Source organism: Emydura macquarii, unplaced genomic scaffold (assembly GCF_026122565.2).
Source record: "Emydura macquarii macquarii isolate MOO-44397 ecotype Brisbane River unplaced genomic scaffold, CSIRO-AGI_Emac_v2 contig_3603, whole genome shotgun sequence".
Lineage (NCBI taxonomy): Eukaryota > Metazoa > Chordata > Testudines > Chelidae > Emydura > Emydura macquarii.
The window spans coordinates 10,361,534-10,381,498 of record NW_027133740.1 but is presented as its reverse complement, the minus strand read 5'-3'; the positions used below and the strand labels follow the sequence as shown (position 1 = coordinate 10,381,498).

The following is a 19,965-nucleotide window of genomic DNA, read 5'->3' as shown; positions in this document are numbered from 1 at the left end:
TTTGCCCAATCTACATTTACAAATGACCCTCTGTGTATGCAAATCGGTAAATGGAAATACTTTGAATACAAACAAACTGGAAGGTGGTGGAAAATTTGGCCTGAAAAAATTATATCTGTTTCTTTTTACAGACTAGAGAAGAAAATCTGCTTAACTGCTTTAAGAAATAGAAGTCCTTTTCCAGGACATAACTAATGTCCTCCAGAAACTCTGCAACATTAACAACCTCCCTCAGAACACCATCTTGCCACCACAGCTGTCATCTCCCTATACACCAGCATCCCTCACAATGACGGCATTGCTGCATATCTCAAATATCTACAAGATCTGATGGGAACACTCCTAGGTACTAGCATGGCTCCCCAAAATGCTAATCTCTTCATGGGCCACCTTGAGGAAGAATTTCTGGACAAATGCACCACAAAAGCAATGATATACTTGAGATACATCAATGATATTTTCATCCTCTGGATAGATGACCTAAATTCTCTCGTAGGTATCTACCACAACTTCACCAACCACCATCCATCCATCAAACTCTCTCTAGAACGCTCACACACCAGCATCAACTTCCTGGACACCACAATCCGATTCAGCAACAGAATCCTATAGACAACTATATACAAAAACTCATGGATCACCACATTCATCTTCCAATAACCACCCCAAACGCAGCAAGAAATCTGCTGTATGAAGCCAGCCACTCAGATACCACAGAATATGCTCTGAGATGAAAGTCTGAGATACATACCTTAGCACAATTAAAACTGCCTTCACCAAACAAGGACACTTCACCGAAGAAGCAGCTTGCCTCATGGAATGGGCCATGATATTTTGGGAATACCCTGAGAGAACCTGCTTCAATGCCTAAAAAACAAATCCTCCAGCTGCACACCCCTAGTTGTCAATTACCACCCCATATGGGGTATCATTAAACAATTACAACCCAGACTTAATAGGGACCACATCCCCTCTTCTGGTCTTCAAACAGCCCCCCCAACCTTGCTAAGCTCATCATCAGAAGCAAGGTCCAACAGACCAGGACACACTAACTCAAAGCAGCACTAGACTCTGCAGACATATCTTCACTGCTATGATGATCAATACCCCACACAACACACCTTTCAAATCCATGGGTCCTACACATGCCTGTCACAACATGTGGTGTACCTCATTCAATGAACTAAATGCCCGAATAATAACTCTGTGGATAAAACCAGACAATCATATTACATTCTTGAATCAATTCACACAGAAAAATGATAAAAGACAAAATCACCCTATCACCCATGGGCTAACATTTTTCACAAAACAATCACTCTCTATCTGACATCTCAGTCCTCATCCTCAAAGAAAACCTGAAAAACACCTTCAAAAGAGAAGCCTGGGAGCTTAACTTCATAACTTTGCTAAACACTAAAAATCTAGGTCTTAATAAAGACACCGTATTTATGGCTTATTGCAACAATCTGTAACCCCTAACCCCCCCTTTTTTGTCTTATGACTGCAGAGGTGTTAAGGGGCCACTTCACCTCAAATGTTCCCTTAGAATATGCAATACATATGCTAAATCATCTGTTCCATCTTGTATTTAGCATGATGCTCTGAGTATCTTTCCCAGACCCGAAATCTATGTGGCATGAAAGCTTGTCTCTCTCACCGACAGAAGGTGGTCCAATAAGATATTTTACCTCACCCACGTTGTCTCTCATTAGAGATTTTCATAGTTTTATAATTCAAAAACAATTTCATTTTTAGGCTGACAGTTTGCATTTTGGTTCTGTCTGTTAGTCAGACCTTGGTCCAGCTACCAATAGAGTTAATGACTTAACTCTCATTGACCTCAATAATAGCAAGATCATGGTCCATTAGTGTTCAAATTGAGAAGGTTTTCTAAAGTGATTATACACACGTTTCTCATCATTGCTGGTTAAAAAATGGGAGGGAAATTGAAAAAAGATTGAAAGTTTAGTTAGTGCTTTTGATGCATATTATAATTAGAGACTTTAGATATTTTCAGTGAAGGCTACTTAGCTAGCAAAGAATAAGTATCACTTGCCCTGTTCTGAGTCAGATACCGTATATCTTTGTACACTGCAGTAGGCTGGTTCTAAATAATAGCATCTTTACATGCCAGATTTCTCTGACTGACTATTATACCCATTAGTGTGACAAGGTAAGTTAATATCTTTTATTGGAACAACTTCTATTGCTGAGAGACGTCTGAAGAAATGCTCTATGTAAACTCTAAAGCTTGTGCCTCACCAACAGCAGTTGGTCCAATAAAAGATATTACCTCATCCACCTTGTTTCTGTAATATCCTGGGACTGACATGGCTACAAGACTATTATACCCATTTTCAGATATAACCAGGCTTTTTATGGGATACTGCAGACAAACATTGCAAAAAATAACATCAGAGTAAAATCCACGCTGTCTAATCTAGAAAAATGTGAGGATTGTGCATATTTTTCAGTGATGCTGTCATGAGGATTTTTAGGATGCCCCTGCACAGCAGCCCTAATGACATAAAAGAAACATAGTGACAGATTTTCCAAAGAGCTCAGGGACAAAATTTTATGTGCTCTTCAACCATAACTGGGTCCAGATTTTCAAAAGAATTCAGCTCCCATCTAGGCACCAAAATAAGGGTCAGATTTTTAAAAGAGCTCAGAACACAGCTGTTCCCATTATAACATAAAGCTTGGATTTCCAAAAGCAATAAGACTTATTGTGGGGGCAGATTACCCCATATCTGCTACTGCAGGGTGTTGATAGCTTCCTCTGAAGCTTCTGATGGTACGCACTGTCAGAGACAGGATACTGGACTAGATGGGTCTCAAAACTGGTCCAGTGTGGCAATTCCTATATTCCCATGCAAATCAGGTCCTTAGGTCTCCAAAGAAAAGAGTAAGTATCACTAGATTAAAAAAAAATTAAAATGGTTCCTTGGTGAGGGTTTAAGAACGTAGGGCTAGAGGGGACTCCCTGGGTCATCAAGTCCAGTCCCCAGCTAGCGCAGGCAACTCTGTTATATAATCTCATTCATAAACTTGTCAAGGTCCATCTTAAAATTAGTTATGTTGTTAGATTTACGTGTTACACTATACATGTGCTGGATCTTCTGTTTTTGGTTGTTTTCTTTTTGGTTGTTTTTTGTTTTAAATAGACCAAATAAATGAATAGAGGTAGGTTCTGAATAGCTGAACCTCAATTATCCAAAATCTTTTATAACAGATAATAATGCACAATGTAATTGACAAAATTAAATCAAAAAACACTTGCACAGCCTACCAGGTAAAAAATCTCATCTCTAGTACTAATTACTTCCATGGCAGATTTGTTTCATTTTCAGTTAATTATATTCAAATACCATTACCTGATCCTGCAGTTCCTCAGGACATAAAATACCCACTGACTTCAGTGACAAAATTCCTATCAAGGTGAAACTGGGAAGAACAAGAGAATAACCCTGTTCATAAATAAATTCTTATTGACTACTCCATATTTAGGCACAGATCAGGAACCTCAGGCAGAGTGTTTCCTCTGGGTATTCAAGCCCAACTCCAATCCTTAAAGACCAGATTCACTAGAGTGGATCTCTCTTTTGGAAAGGGTGCTACACTATATGCTATACATAGCGATGGGTGAGCAGGATTTTCCTTGGCACTTGGTGGAAGGATATGGAAGAATTCACCCCTTAGTTACATTAAAATGTTTCTGTAGAACTAACAGAATATGTGAAATGCTCTAGGAATATTTAAAGAAGAACTTTACTACCAGGAAAATAAGCAAATTTTAAAAAGTGAGGTGACATCATTATTATCTTCAAAATGCAATGTGTGATTCTGAACTGTTGACATTTTTATGTATCATTGTGTTCTGTCATTTTACAAAAAAGTATTAATTTTTATTATTAATGATTATTATTTAGGAAACCCAACATCATGATTCTGCATATGGCTTTTTTGCAGTATCTAGGCATAATTTCATAGTTTAGATTGGGACTATTAATATTCCCAGATATAGGGCCTAATCCACTGAAGTCCCTGGGAGTTTACGCAATAGAAAGATCTGCTAGGAACTCTGTGAGGGGACTCTTACATGGCTTTCCTCCCCTTGGACTCCCCTCCCACCAATTTTCCATGGGACGGGACCATCTCCGTCTTTCTTTTGCAAGCCACAACAATAACCACCAATTTGACAAAACACTGGCAAACTTGCTTCACTGCTCTCACCACAGCAAAAGGCATGTAACCAACACAATTCCATTCCTACAGACAGAAGATTAAACAGAGCTGCTGACTCTTGTAGGATGATAAATACCCTGCCTCCCCGCCCCCCCCCCCCACAAAATTTAATTAAATGAAAGTAGAAAACATGTAAGAGAGAAAGAAAATGTTGAGCTCCTTAAAGGGTGCTACAAACAAAGAAGATTAAACAATTAAAAAAAAACTATAAGAAAGTAATTTACAGTGTCCCTTTAATTTCAATACTAACAATACTAATACAGTATTTTCAAATATTTAAATAGCAGACATTATGTGATGAACTTGGCTAGCTAATAAACATCCTTACATTAGGCCTCAACCCCCATAGGCTGTCTTAATTGCACCACTTGTCCCTTTCCTAAAACCTATTCAGTTATTTCAGTAGAAGTCTGTGTGTAAACACTCGGCTGGAATAAAAGTGGTTAAAGTCAATTTGGTCTGTTGCTAAAAAAAACAACTTTACCTACATTGACTTTAGTTTCTTTTTCGTTTACATAGAGACTTGCAGCAAACTAACTAAATCAGTTTTAAGTAAACAATTTAATTAAACTGGTACAAGTTTGTCTGCAGACCACCCTTTCTCTTTACACAGGCAAAACTCCAGTTGACTTCAGGTGGGCACACTGAACCCAAAACTGTACCACCAAAGTCAATTACTTCAATGGGAGCAGGATGATGCCCACTGTGGATATCCAGTGTAAAAGTCTGTTTCAAAGCAAACTGAGCTGAACAGGGTTTTTTCCACTGACTTCAATAGGCTTTGAATCAGGCCCTAGTTGCATAAGTCAGGGTGGAATAGTAGGGCAGTGTGAAGAAATTCTCACCACCTGAAAAATCCTACGCTCAGGGAAAATAAAATCATTTTCAGTCTTGCCTCAAATTTACTCAAATGACACCAAAACGCAGAAAAGTGTCATTTTTGTTTCAAATAGCTGATTTTTAATGTGGAAAAGTTGTGAATTTGTGTATTCAGCAAATTCACAGTAAATCACATTTTTCCATTGGAAAAATCTGGTCATTTTCACTACAAAAATCTCATAGATATAGGGAAGTGTCACTCAGGAACCAAGTTGGGAATATTCCCAAGCATATTATTTTTGTCACGTGAACACTCACAATAAAAAAATGAAAATCCACAGAGCTCTGATTCTTCCAAAAATGTAAGCAAATTCATGTTAGAAAAGCAGATGACAAATGTGGACAAACTGCAATTCTTCAATATGTTCACACTTGTCAAGTGCTTGAAGGAAGCTAGATTTTGGCCATAAACCTCACGAAAGCTAAGGGATGTAGACACTTAGTACACCTACACATATAAGGCCACATTTTGAACACCTTATTCACGTGAACAGTCCAACTTGACTCAATGTGGCTGTTTGCTTGAGCAAGCTATGATTTACATATCACGCATGAGTTACAGCTTACACGCAGTAGCGCTTGAGAAGCCTATAGCACTGCAGGAGGACATTTTGTAGAGTTTTGTGTGCCACTAACTTAAATGTTTATAGCTAAGGATACTGAATTGACCATTATTGTACATTTCTAACTCAAAATTAAATGAACCACAATCATAAAATAAATAAAAACATACAATGTTTGTTCAAAGTGCTCTGAATTGAATACTCTTGAATTGAAACAGCGGCATTCTGGCCATTGAAGTCCTTCATAAACAATCCCTTTAAAATATTCACATAACTATACCACACATTTACTGGCTTACAAGGACAGACGTTTAGAAGAGGAATACACTACTAAACTCAGATTTTGCATTAAGAAAATGAGTATTCATACCATTAGAAATAAACATCTTCTGTTCTGTTGATGCAATGTATTTCCCAGTTCCAAAAATTATATTAAAGTGGGATTTCCTTGATAATATGGCTGCTAAGAATTGTGTTTGCAATCAATGAAAAGTCCAAGGAAATGGGGAAGAACACAGCTATTTGGTTATCTTCCCTTTCTAGCTCACTATGTATTTATTATAACCTACAACTGTGATTTACCTGGCCTTTTTTCCTTTACACCAGTAGGAAGAATTTCAACATAGCAAATTAATAAATTAAAAATAAACATATTATGAATGTTCTACCACAAGATTCTGAGCATTAACACATATATTAACCTGCTGAAACTGATGTCAACTCCTTGTCAATACAACACTGAATTAAGCTAAACAAAAGTATTTTATTTAAAATACTGTCCCATTAAACATCTCTTATGTGAATGTGGATCATTTATTTTATTTCATTCCTTCCAAATAATTTATTAATAATACTTCTAATAATGATAAATAATCCCTATTATTTATAGGGTCACTCAGGCTGCTGGATGTGAATAGTCTCCGTTCACGGATCAGATTTGACAGATCCACTTTTGTTTTTTGACCTAGACAGTAATTTTACCATCCACCCATCTGCATTTTATCACAATAAAATAACAAAGTAAGACTCATCCTATTACATATTAGATATCACAATTAAATATTCTGAACACTTCCACAGAGAATCTGATTTCAATGAGTTTATAGAGCACAAGAAAATAAGTTTCCTACACAAGGAAAAAGAATAACTCAATTTCAGCCAAAAAATTCTCTCTTTTAATACAAAATTCCATTCTCATAGAATAAATGTATTTTCACTGAATAAATAGATTCCCTCCCTATTTGCAGGTGAAATTGCTACCTCTATTTAAGTCAAGATGCTCTTGTCTTTTTATAGTTTAAATAAAATATAAACATTATTTATAATGATTGGCTTATACTTTAATATGATTTGGAAACACTCAGGTTTTGCTTCCTTCCCCCCCCCAAATGTATACAGCACCAGTCACACCAGGGATTGTACTTTAACCAAACTTTATAATATTCCATGTTCTGCATGCGTGCAGCATTATCAATGGAATTATAATTGTTATCAGAAGACTCTGGCCTTGCACTTTGATGTTTATTTTTTGTAAATACCTGCATGCTTTTCTACTATTCATTAAGAACAGATTAGTGCTCAATGTAGTAATAATGAAACAACATCAATACTACAGAGGGATCTGGCAACTTGAAGTTCATAACATTAACCAATAATATGGAGGTGATGCAAAGATTTAGACTTTTGAAGAAGTCCCCCGCACCCACCATCTCTAAGGTACACACAGCTACTATTGATTCCCAGAAAAGGCTTTCTACTTCCTCCACATGGCTCTCGGAGACAGAGAGCCTGTACTGTGCATACCTGTAAAAGCTATAAGAATGGGCATCTGGGGAGAGCATGGCGCCCACCTTTTAACTCCCCTGGAATACAATGTGCTGAGTGGAATAATTTTGCTACACAAGAGAAAGGGAAGCAGCCCTCCCTGAGTAGGCCCGCTGGCATGGATGTGGCACCTCAGTTCTAGGCTCTTTCCTCACCCATTCCAAAAAGTTGCAACGTATGAATGGACATTTAGTCCCATAACAAATGCCCAAAGGGACAAAAGCATTGGATACAGATTTTTGTTTTTAATGCAGTGGAAACATTTTTCAATTTACCTTGATAAATTGCCATGATTGCTGTATTTATTAACACAAAATATATATATTTTGATTGGATATTTCTATATAAAATTATTTATTTGAGATCTGCAGGACAGGGCCTCACCGACATAACTGCACAGCGAAGGAGCTGATATTCACATTCCCTTTTAATTTGTTCCCTAGCTTGATGTAAGGCATTAGTGACATCTGGTGAATTACATTCAGCGTAACGATTTCATGCTACTAAGGGCAGACTCCGGAGTCCAAGCGGAAAAGTATCCGATGCGCAGCACAACTCAGCCGCACTCCGCAGCCTTGGCTGCGATCGCTGGAGTTCCTGCGCCATCTACTGGCCACATCGGGTAACTCCCCCAACAAAGCTTTCCGTACGCTTCCACCCGGTTCTACCAGGAACAAGATACTGACCAGGACCTTAAAAGAAAAATCCGTTTTTCTTTGGTTTCGCTCAGATTTAAGTGGGTTGTAAATTGGGTGACACGGCAAATTTAGTCTGCAGCATCGCTTTAATGACACATTTTGTAAAATCAGCCTAACCCCCTTAGTTGTTCAAGGCTATTGGGCCTGAACTTCACATATTGTTTGTCTTTTCCATACATGGGGAAAGAACATTCCAAGTGCAATTGAATCAAGTATTCAAGTTTACATCTAAGCTTTTCTCCAATCTCTACTCGTTTCCTTTATAACTGATGTGAATTTAAACAATGAAAAGTTCTCATACTAATGCCTTATTTTCTCCTACGCTATATAGCAGAACATAGATTCTACTAGCAATATTAGTAGAAGAAATTGGGTTAATTCTGCTGCTTGGTTTTTAAATAGTAGAAGCTCTGATGTAGTTACAGTGCAATGTAGAAGAAAAACAGGTTTTAAATCGGATTTTGTAAAGTCTCACCTGATATCATGGCAGGAGACGTTGTACAATTTTTTTTTCCTGTTAACATCACAGTGCACTGAACAGTTATTAATAAAATAGCTTTCAAGATTAAGGTGGAAGAAGTAATCATCCGTAGGGGGAGGGTATAGCTGAAATTTTAGGTTCAAGCTTTGTATCCTCTATATAGCTATATGTATTTTTTTTTTCAAAACTTTTTATTAGGAAAGCTATACCAGACGCATCACTGTACAATGAATGATTAAACATTACCTTTACAATTTATATTCACTTGAAATTACAGAATAAATATATGCACATTGTTGTTTGTATCTTTGTGTGTGTGAGAGAGAGAGAGAAAACATTAAAAGTGCTTCCTACAAAGCCATTAGTGATAGGTACTCAGTAACTTTTTCTTTGTATATTTGTATGGGTTGGTTTTTTTTTTTTTTTACTAAGAAAGTGCGGATGTCCTCCAAAAAACTCATGGCGTCATGAAGTGTCACTGCTCATCCCTAGGTGTGGGAGCCGCGTGGTTACATCCAATGGGCTTCTTCCTTTCGGATGACTTCACACTGGAAGTGGAATCCCCCTCCAAGAGAAGAGGCGGGACCTCGCTCAGTGCTGGAGGGACAGGGCGAGCCGGGAAGGATCAGAGTGGCTAAGGAAGTTCCCGGCTGGGGCGGGGAGCTGGGTGGGCGCGTCTACGCGTGTGTGCGTATGAAAGAGAGAGACAAGAGTGAGAGAACATTCGAACAAGACCCCCTCCCCTCCCCTCCCCCCCCCCCCCCCCGCTTGCAGTTTCCAGGCATGCAGCAAACTGCATATTTGCTTGTTTGAAAGAAATGTACAAGATCTGTGCCATGATGGGCAAGAAGAAAGCAAGCCACAAAATGCCATCTCCCCAGCCCCGCCCCGGAAAAACAAACCCCCCAAACATAAAGTAAGTTTACTGCAACGGAAAAAAAGAGAGACATCGAATTTACTTAGTTAGGATCGTTACAAAGATCCCCCAGCATCATCATCATCATCATCATCATCATAATGACTAATATACCTTAGACATGGCACAGTCAAAGTCTCAAGTTTCAGTATAAAAAAATAATGCTTAACATCTGCTGGCAAGTCTGCGAAGGCACTTCATTGATTAATGATCGGAGAACGGCCCTTCCCCCGCGCACACCCCTCTGGTCTGGTCTGGTCTGGGGGGGAGGGGGGAGCCCACAGCTGTATTCTCTATTATCATCATGCGGTTGCATTGGGGCTGCAGAGGGGGCCGGGGGCGCTATTTGTGGCGGGGGAGGGGGGGGAGGGGAAGAGCAAAGCTATCCGGTCAGAACCTATAGGTCGTCTTCTCCAGGACTTCGAGGTAATCCGGCTTGGTTTGGAGTTTGGCCCGTAACTCGAGGTATTCGCTTGGGGGGGGTTGGTCTGTGAAGCCCTTTCCGGCCGCGAAGAGAAGGGTTTCCTTCAGCCTGGCGTCCTGCTGGAGGTCCGGGTACTGGATGCCAGGGGGGTGGACGTGCAGTTCCTTTAACTTGGGCACCGTGCCGTAGAGACAGTCCACGAAGCCCACCGCGCAGGGCGGCGGCCGCTCTCTGTCTAGCACGCCGGCGCCGGCCGGGGGGAAGAGCAACACCCCCCCGTTCTTCTCGGGGTGGAAGCCCGGCGGCGCCAGCGCCAGCTCCCCCCCCAAGGCCAGCCCGCCGCCGCCGGCCGGGTGGTGGTGGTGGTGGTGGTGGCTGGCGGCCACGATGGTGTTGAGCTGCGAGCTGGACACGGCCAGGCTCCACTCCTTCTCCTTCTCCAGCAAGGTCCTGTAGTGGGTGCCGGCCTCCTGGCCGGCCTCGGCGAACGGCTCCCCCGCCCCGCCTCCCCCCAGCCGCTCGCCGCCGCCGCCCTCCTCCCCCTCCTCCCGGGGCTTGTAGATGGGGTTGTTGCACATGTGGGTCACCGGGTGGGGGATGTAGTCGTAGACGTGCCCCACGGGCGGGGCCTTCTCCGGGGAGGAGGCGCCGCCGCCGCCGCCGCCCGGGGGCCGCCCGCCCTCCTCGAAGAAGCGGTGGCCCTGCAGGTGGATGCCGCCCAGGTCCGCCCCCGCCTCCGGCCGCTGGCTGCGGAAGGGCAGTTTCTTGCGCCGCCGGCGCAGCACGAAGGCGAAGAGGCCGGCGGCGATGAAGACGGCGGAGAAGAAGAGGACCAGCAGGCTGAGGATGAGCACGGAGAGCGGCACGGCGGCGCCGGCCGGGGCCAGCTCGTAGGCCGAGGGGCTGGTGGGGCTGGGCTTGGCCCCCGGCGGGGCGGGCGAGGCGGCGGCCGCCTGCAGCAGCTCCGGGCACAGCGCCTCCAGCTCCACCGAGCGCACGTCCCGGCGGGTGAGGTTCTCCGGGCTGGCGCACAGCACGTCGCCCACCACGATGACCGAGCTGATGGTCTCGATCCACTGCCGGAGCGGCACCAGGTCGCACGTGCAGTCCCAGGGGTTGAGCTTGAGGTCGATCTGCACGATGGCGTTGAGGTGCTCCAGCACCCCCGCCACCGGCAGGTAGAGGAAGTGGTTGTTCCTCAGGTTGAGCCTGGCCAGAGAGGTGCCGGCGAAGGCATCGGTGGGCAGGGTCCTCAGCAGGTTGTCGTTGAGGAAGAGCAGCTTCAGGTTGGGCATGAGGCTGAAGGCTGCCGGCTGGATCTCCCTGATCAGGTTGTACTCAAAGTACAGGTAATGCAAACTCTGCAAGCCCCTGAACATGCCCGGAGTCAGCCTCTCGATGTCGTTGCCGTTCAGGTACAGGCTCTTCAGGTTGGGCAGATTAATAAAAGCCCCGTCCTGCACGTAGGAGATGCGGTTGTTCCCAAGGTGCAAGAGATCCAAGGAAGAAAAATTCCAGAAATCCGAGCGGTAGATTTTCTGTATCAAATTGCCACTCAGGTACAACTTCTTGGCATTCAGGGGCCTGGGCAGGAGCTCGGAGATGTTGTGAAATCCCCTCTCCTTGCAATTGACGGTCAGGCCCAAATCGTTGATGTGCAAACTACAAGAGCACCCAGTAGGGCAGATGATGGGAATCGGGGGCCTTGTCTGGTAGGCAGCTATAGGAGGCTGGTTTGGCCCAGGATACAGGCCTCTGGGTGTAGGGGGAGGTTTGGGCACCCTGGGCTGCTTGGTGGGTTTGGGCTGCTTATTGGATGTTTTGTACTCGACAGAGGAAGCAGTGAAATGGAAGGAGGATAGCATGGAGGAAGGTTTAGTAGGCCATGCGTTCTCCTTGCTAGATGACAAATGAGGAATCCCCAGACTGGCCTCGACCTCGGAGTCAGACAGCATGGGGCAAAGTTTACTCCTTTTGATTTCCCTCAGGTCCTTACCATGGAAGTGGAAGGGGGTCTCACAGGTTATGTCTCCCACAAGGGCAGTGTAAGGTATGCGCTCCAGCCAGCTCTTCAGTTGCACAATCTCACAGGTACAGTTCCAAGGATTCTCCTCCAGCTGGATTTCCATCAGGCTCCTGCCAATATGGTCCAGCATCCCTCGGTAGGAAAGGACTTTTAATCTGTTTCCCCGCAAATCCAAATGAGTTAAGGACACAGATTTAAATAGGTTGGTGGGAAGCATGGGGATAAGGTTGTCATTTAAGATCAAGACTCTCAGTTTGCTCAGATTTCGAAATGCCCCACTTTCAATCCGTTTAATGACATTATAATCTGCCTGCAGATATTCCAGACTTTCCAAGCCCAGGAAAGTGTCGTTTCTGAAAATGTCTAATTTATTCTCGTGCAGGTACAATCTCTTCAGAACTTTGAGCCCATTGAAGGCTCCTGTCTGGATGTCCTGCAGTGCATTGTTCCCAAGGTTAATAGACACAGCATTGTTCAAATGAAGAAAACTATTGGTGTACAATTTCCTCATGGAATTCCTTTGCAGATAAAGTTTAAAAGGCCTTGACCAGGACTCCATTATCTGACTAATATTTATAAATCCTTTGTTGTCGCAGTGTATATGGAAAAGGCTCTCTTTTACTTCACAGTAACATGGATCAAAGCAGGGCTCGTCAATTTCCTCTGAGTCCTCTATCAAGGGAATTGGTGTAGTCCATGCTAAAGCAATTGTGCTTAGAAGAAGTACCCACAACATCCTTCCTTTATGGAGAGTCTCTGCGGTGGAAGGTTTCATCATTTGTGGCTGATTACAAAACTGTAACAGAAATAAAAATGAAGAATTTTAGTATTTTTTCTCACCACTTTTCTTAATAAACTCCATTCCTGCTAAGCTTAGGCTCCTTGAAAGTTCAGCAATGGTTGAGTAGACGTTCAAAACATACACTAGCAGTGTTTGATGTTCAAGGCTTGTTCTGGTCTCAGACTTAAGAGCTATTGAAATCTTTAATCATAAGATGCCATTTTCCCCCTTCCCATGTGATATTTAATAAATGACATCTATAATGAAAACAGCATGCATATACCATATAGCAAATGAACATATAGACTGAGCGTATTGCATCTATACATATTTTTCACCACATGACTAGTGTTTAGAAAAACACTTATTTGCAGGCTTATCTCTGAGCACATCATAACCCGCACTGACTAGGGGAGAAAATATCAGTAGATATATTTCATCAACATCCTACTACATCCTTCATACACACACAAACTCCCAAAGTTATTAGATTGCAATGGTCCAATATCCAAGGCACTGGCTCAGTATATTCTATAGGTAAGTTTGCAGAAATGTGCAGAGTTTGTAAATATCCATGATCTAATGATTTCCTTTAGAAATTCTCACAGTGTCTTTAATAATAGTAAAAGCTTAACAACAGTGATTTAAAAGAAAACCTCCCCCTTCCAGACACACTGATGGATTAATGCTGCTGGTATATTATCAGATAAATACATACTACATATTAGTCATTTTAGCTGATTAAAGCATTTAGAGATGATTAATCTTTCTAAAGCACATGCCCATGCGATCAGCAGATCTAAGGGAAAGTGACAGCTAAAGAAGCACCTAGGATTGAAATGCTCAGACTGGTTTGGATTATATTTTGCGCCTCCAGACCAACCAGGAGACCCGGTTAAAAAGCTGAAAGTGGAAGAAAAATACCCTGACGCCAGCTGATAAATGATCTATTCTACTGTATACCTTTCAAAAAGGAGACACCATTCTCCTCCAAGCAGAGGAAACAAATACTGTACTAATGAGATGCAGCTCCCCAAGATACATTTACCCCTTCCTTTCGCCAGATATTTCAAATGTATGGGGATAAATAAATGCTAATGATGATGATGATAATAATGCTGGTGATTCAGCCCTTCTTGAGTCAGTGAAATAGTCATTAAAATTATTCGGAGGGATCGTTGTTTTTAGTCCTAATATATCAATAAAATGACCTTTTTATTTTGCCTTTCCCGTGTACAGCTAGAGAATCCCCCTCCCCCTTCCCCGCACAAACTTAATATCGGAAAGACGCATTTAGGGAGAGGAATGGGAAAGGGATACAAATCCTTAGGATCAACTTGAAAATGAAGCCCTCAGCTGTAGGGAAGGGGAGATGGGAGAAAAGAGAAATACCCTCTGCAATTAAACCACGATCTAATTGGGAAGAAGAGAGAGAGAGAGAGAAAGGAGAGAGCGATATTGCAGTATCAGTCAGTCCTCTCTGTCTCTTTTGCAAAATATTAGCTACTTAAGTTCTTTCGCTTCTGCAAGGGCTGTAATAAAAATGATGGGGGAGGAGGGGAAACGGGGGGGGGGGGGAGGGTGTCTTTGAAGCTAGGCAGAAAGAAGAGGATCCAGAACGCTCGTACTTACCGATTTGCAGGAGAGATTTTAGCACATCTAAAATAAATAAATAAATACAATTTTAAAAGGCTCGAGTTTAAGGATTGCTGGCTTCACTCTGTTTCTTTCTGTCTCTCTCTCTCTCTCTACTCCTGCTGAGGCTGAGGCAAAAGGAAGGGGGAGAAAAAAAGGCAAGCAAGCAAGCCTGAAACGTGCTGGGAATGCAATGAGCTCCTCAATGAGCTTCTTTAGGATGCAGAGCTGCTGTTTGGCACACTCAATGGAGGAGGGAGGAGAAGGGGGTTGCTGCAGGCTCCCAGCGCTGGTGCTGCTGCTTTCTCAGGGCACCACCAGCAGCACATCCTCGGGAAGATGAGGGAGGGAGGCTCAATCACGGCGGAGAATCTCGGGCTTCTCTCTCTTGCTCTCCTTGTGTGTGTTGCCCTGGATCAGGCTTTTCCACGTCATGAAAATGAGCTTCAAGAAGGGGAACAAACGAAGGGGACGCGCTTGGCACCAGGTCGGGGGCGCGCATTTGGGAAACCCTGACTGTACAGTTTTTTTTTAAGGGAGTGGAGGGGGGGGGGGGGCGTGGGGTGGGAGGAGGAATGGGAAATAACCAGACTGGGGAGAGCCAAGAAGAATGAGGAAGGAAGGAGCAGCCGCCAGAAATCCCCTCACCCCAACTCTCAAGGAAAAAGATCCCTTGATTGCCAACTGCAAATCCCAGCCAGGCTCTGGTGCTGCGGACAGATCACTGGGGGGAATGCATCTGGACAGCTGCCCCCAGATATCTCCCTCTCCGCGCACAGACGCCGCTGCCAAGCCAACCGATTAGTTTGTACAGCGCCGTACGCAGCCGCTCGCCATCCCACCTAACACGCCTGCATGTCCCAACGCGAAAGCTCGGGAAGCCCCAGCCGCGGGGGCTCGGACGAGGTGGTTCCTCTCCCCTCGCATCTCCTCGCCTGCTTTGATCCCTTCGCCCCGCGAGCGCCCCTTTTTCATTGCTGCGCCGCAGCTCGAGCCTTCAATCTTCCCCAGGATCCAACAGCCTCAGGGTCGCTGCTTCCAACTTTAAAAGGAGGCACGGCAGCTCGCTGGGAAGAGACCCGGAATCACTTGGGTAACAACGGCACATTTTGCATTCTGTCACCGAGCGAGGCATCACCGGCGAAGAGGAGGGTTTAACTCCTTGACTGCCGCACGCTTTCCCGGGCGGTCTTCGTGCGTGTGCGCGGTGCTGCTGCCCGAGAAGAAAACCGTGCAGGACTCCGCCCGGCTCCGGGCAGAGACCAGAACTCCGCGGACATCTTCACACGACACAGGCGGCAAGAAGGTAATACGGTTTTGTTGAGAAACGGGGCCGAAGGAAAGTGACACTGTGTGGGCGGGAGTAGATTCTTCGTCGGTTGCGAGCTGCCCGCCGAGAGCAGATCCCTGGAAGGAGCCATGCAGCTGAGACTCAGGCGTCGGTCCCGATGTTCCCTGGGCTGAAACTCAGCCGGCAAGTTCTGTTGTCAGGGCGAAGTTCCTTCTCAGCAAGGGGGGGCTCTTGGGTCAGCGAGTCACGTCTCAGTCCCGCTCTGTGCATTTCAAGATCACATTCCGATTTTTTGTTTCTCCCGGCGGTGGGGCAACGGAGTTAGGGCAGGGGGAGGCAACTGGTGAACCTCCCTCCACCTGCTTGAACGTGCTTATTTTCCCACTCCGCCAGTTCGCTCACACTTTGCATCGACACGTACGTGCACACGGGGGAGACACTGCATTCCCCAGGAAAGGGACTCGCTCCCTGACTTGAAATGGACAAGGCAATGGCATTCTGCCCCCCCCCCCTCCAGCCCACCTCTGCTGGGAGCTGCAGGACAGCCTCCAGGCAGGTGGCGAATCTACCATCCCTCCGGGAAGCTCTAGCCCCTAGGTCCAGAGAGTCCGAGTCTGGCTTTAAACCAAACCTTTAACGTCGTTCTGCTAACATCCCCCCCCCCTCTCCGCTCCAAACGCGTAGGGAAACTTGCCGGAGGCAGGCTTGACTGGGATCCTTCAAGAGGCAGCAGGTTGGTATAAAAAAAACCCAAAAAGTTAGTAGCAAAAAGCCCAACTGCCATCACTCACTGTTGTCTCCCAGCCCAGGGAACCGGTGCCCACTCTGTTCCTGAGAATATCCTGTTCCTTTCCCCCCCTCCCCCATCTCTCGGCTCGGTGACATTCCCCGTGGTCTTTGGAGCGCTCCGTGCACATTTCAATATGGAAGCAGCACGACTCGCTAATTAAAATGCTGCAGCATTCATTTTCGGAAGCTGTCCGGAGCAAAATTTGGTGCCGTCAGGCGAAAGGCGCGGGCTACTTCTGAAAAGGGGGGCGGGGGGGGACTGAAACCAGTTTTTATTAGCTCTCGAGAGAAATAAGAGGGAAGAAAGACCCAAACGGACTGCAGGAGAATTTCGGTTCTCCTCGCCCCGGATCTCTCTTTCGCAGCCGCCTCAGTAACGCGCTCGGGTTTGAAAGGCGTTCACCGCAGGTCAGTGTTAATGTGCGCACCACGCTGCCAATGCAATGCATCCTTTGGCAGGCACCGAGCCCTGCAATCCGGCTAAGTTATCCATTCCGCGCTCTGGTTTCCAGTAGGAAAGCAGCAAACCGTCGCGGTCAATACCGATCCATGCCGAGGGCTAAAAGCTCACCCAGATTTGCTCTGAAGGGCTGGGCGGCAGGCGAACTCCTTGGGAGGTATTATTACATCCATAACGCCATCGCCTTGGACTTTCACTCTCCCCCCCCCCTCCCGGGCCAGCAACTTTCAGCAATGGCACCACATAAGGCTTGTCATCCTTTGAAGTGGTTCTACCTTCAAGTTTTGCAGATGAGGTGGGGGCGGGGCGGGAGGGGGGGGGATGGTGGTTGAATACAAATAGAAAAGCATTGTATGGCGCCTGCGGTGTCACAAAACGGCATTGTGTGAGCCGGATCTTCGCAGGCTCGGTCGCTGACGGATCGAAGCAGTTCCAAGCCCCCCCCCCCCCCGCTTTTTATTTTAAATCGGAGTCCTCTCGGATGGAGCAGGAACTGATTCGGTCCCCAGGAGCATAGCGGTGGGGGGGCTGCTCCGGCTGCATGTCTTTTTTCCTTCTGAGAGGCTGTCACACAGTGCAATCTCTGCCTGGATCCTCCCTGAATCCACTGGAGGTGGGATATCTCCCTTCAGTCCCACTGCATCCTTTCCCCGTGTCCCGGCAGTGGGGGGAAAGGAGGACAGATCCAGCTGCTTTATCCCAGCCTCAGCCAGGCGGCTGAGAGGGGGAGGAGGAAGAGAGGACAATCCCTGTGGTTCTAGATGCTTAAAGGCTGCAATTTCGATTTAGGGTACTGCAGTCAAATCACAAGGCTAAGGATTGCAATCAACCAGCGTGGGGAGCAGTGTGTCAGGTAACAACTCAGCGCTTGGCTAGGGGGATCTTCGAGGAGGGAGGGGAGATTCCTTAGAAAGGAGGCAGAGGCGTCTTCCAAGGCAGACCTGATTCCAAAGTGCTCCTTAACGGCCCCGAATTAAGCGGGATGGGAGGGATTCGATGTTATTTACCAGCGGCTGTGACTCGCCTGGCGAGAGATTCTGTGATTAAAAGGAGAATTGCTTGTCTGAGATCAGAATCGTACCTACCCGATCCGCGTTTAACTCCAGTTCAGACACAGTGAGAGCGACCTCTCTGATTAACTAGAAACTAGGATACCCCCCGATTCTCCCCCCGACAAGAATTTCAACCTTTCCCTTCCCCCGGCACGGGAATATGGAAATCGCGGCGAGGTCATGTCTCAAACATCTCAGCCCAAGCAAAAAAGCAGAAATGCTTTTATGTTTCTGCTTGTTTTGTCGACATGCAACCTGCTCAGCACAAGATCCATGTTGAATGATTGGCAGGGGCATATGTCAGAGCGATGGAGCCTAGACTGGGACCGCATCCCTTTTTATTATTTTGATTTTGACTGCTAAATGAGCTGCTTCCTTGCAAAATCGAACCCAGTCCTAGGGCGATAAACTCAGTTAAAGAGCATCTGATCTGTGTGGAGGTTGACAGATGCCCTTCCATCTATTTGCAGCATAGCCTTCCACCTTAGCTATAGTAGTTAAAATGCATCCTTGGTTTGTTTGTTTTTTTTAAAAAAAGCAAAAGCAAAAAAAAAAAAAAAAAAAGAAAGCCGTGGACAACTTTTGTGACAAATTAGACAAGGGTACCTGAACAATTATTGCACCTTTTTGAAAAGTACTATTACAACATTTCATTTCCACTGGAGGCGACCATTTCCCCCCACTGCAGTCATTCTAATGCAGTCATTTAATGCTTCATTCAATCTGCAGTGTAAACCAACTCGTTTCATTTTTAATGGATCCCCTATATAAGTGGCAATGGTTGGGAGAAAAAAGGAAGATTTCTACCAAGCTCTCTCTGCCTGACTAGAAAGAAATATTCCTAGGTTTAATAGTCTCCTCTACCTCCAGCAATCTGTGGCCAGGGTGAATGCAATAAATATTGCAAGGACAAAGGAAACTCATGGCTGCTGTAACTATGATATACAAGGGTAGCTTTCTAGCTTTCTTTATATTTTGGAAAGCCATCCTGCAGCTTAGTCTTTGCAAGAACTTTGTTGATCTTTATTTAGCAGTATTTTAGGTGTAAGCATAAGCACACACAGTGTTTCAGGGTCTTTATGCATTTCTGTTTAATAACCACTATATAACCACTCATGTAATATGCATCTAACACAGGTACAGTCTGCACAGAGAAGAGAGAGAGTGGGAGCAGTACTGAGATGAGATTCATCAGTCCTGGTGAACATGTGGTATCCCAAGTGGGAGGAGGTGAGACAGAGACACAAATGGGCTGTGAAGCTGATTAATTTGTGAAGCAAATTCCACATGTAAAAGTATTTGGGAAAGATTCCAGCTGGACAGCCTTGGAGGTTGGAGTTGTCTGTTTATCCACAGACCAGGCACCACAGGGACAAGGCAAGCTTCTTTAAAGCATCCACAGTATGCTTCAACATTCATCTGGAGGGACCTACTTCTGGGAGTAAGAGCATACTTCAGTTTTTGGCTTCTCTCTTGAGAATGCTAATAAAGGTGTCAGTCAGTGCCAATTGCCGTGGTGATTTTGTGCTGCAGACATCTTGCCATTTGTAACTAAGGCCTGAGTCCATCTCCCATTGTCATAGAATAGCATGACTTTTAATGAGTTCTATGGGAGCAGGAGAAACTCCTAGATGGAGACCATCAGTGCTTTCCCCAGGCTATAAAATAGCAACCACATGATAATGTCATTAATGACTACAGACCTGAGCTAAATTCAAACCAGCGAGAAAGAGGTAAAAGGCTTCAAATCCCATTACCAGTCCACTGATCCATTCATTCGCCCTGTGAGATACCACTTTGTCTGTTCTGTTAAGATAAATGTAGTTAAAATTGAAATTTTATTTCCTAAGGGGGAAAAACTGACTTTAGGGTCACGTATGTATAGATAGTTTAGA

General features: G+C 44.9%; 1 protein-coding gene and 1 long non-coding RNA gene across 2 annotated transcripts in view; one reads left to right on the top strand and one right to left on the bottom strand.

The window, feature by feature from the left end:
* Positions 1-8,880: 8,880 nt before the first annotated feature.
* On the bottom strand, positions 8,881-12,877 carry SLITRK3 (SLIT and NTRK like family member 3). The gene is made up of 2 exons (XM_067536454.1): positions 9,727-12,877; positions 8,881-9,373 (listed from the first exon to the last, which is right to left on the bottom strand). Exon 1 carries the CDS (start codon positions 12,838-12,840, stop codon positions 10,003-10,005), a length of 2,838 nt encoding a protein of 945 aa, XP_067392555.1. The 5' UTR covers positions 12,841-12,877; the 3' UTR covers positions 8,881-9,373; positions 9,727-10,002.
* Positions 12,878-16,105: 3,228 nt separating this feature from the next.
* The window catches only part of LOC137145704 (uncharacterized), a 50,501-nt gene continuing 46,641 nt past the window's right edge, over positions 16,106-19,965 (top strand). The window contains exon 1 of the long non-coding RNA XR_010917735.1: positions 16,106-16,502. This is a non-coding gene — a long non-coding RNA (uncharacterized lncRNA). The remainder of the gene's footprint in view (positions 16,503-19,965) is intronic.

Coding starts and splice junctions, on each gene's coding strand:
- SLITRK3 (XM_067536454.1), bottom strand. CDS start 12,840: ATGATGAAACCTTCCACCGCAGAGACTCTCCATAAAGGAAGGATGTTG.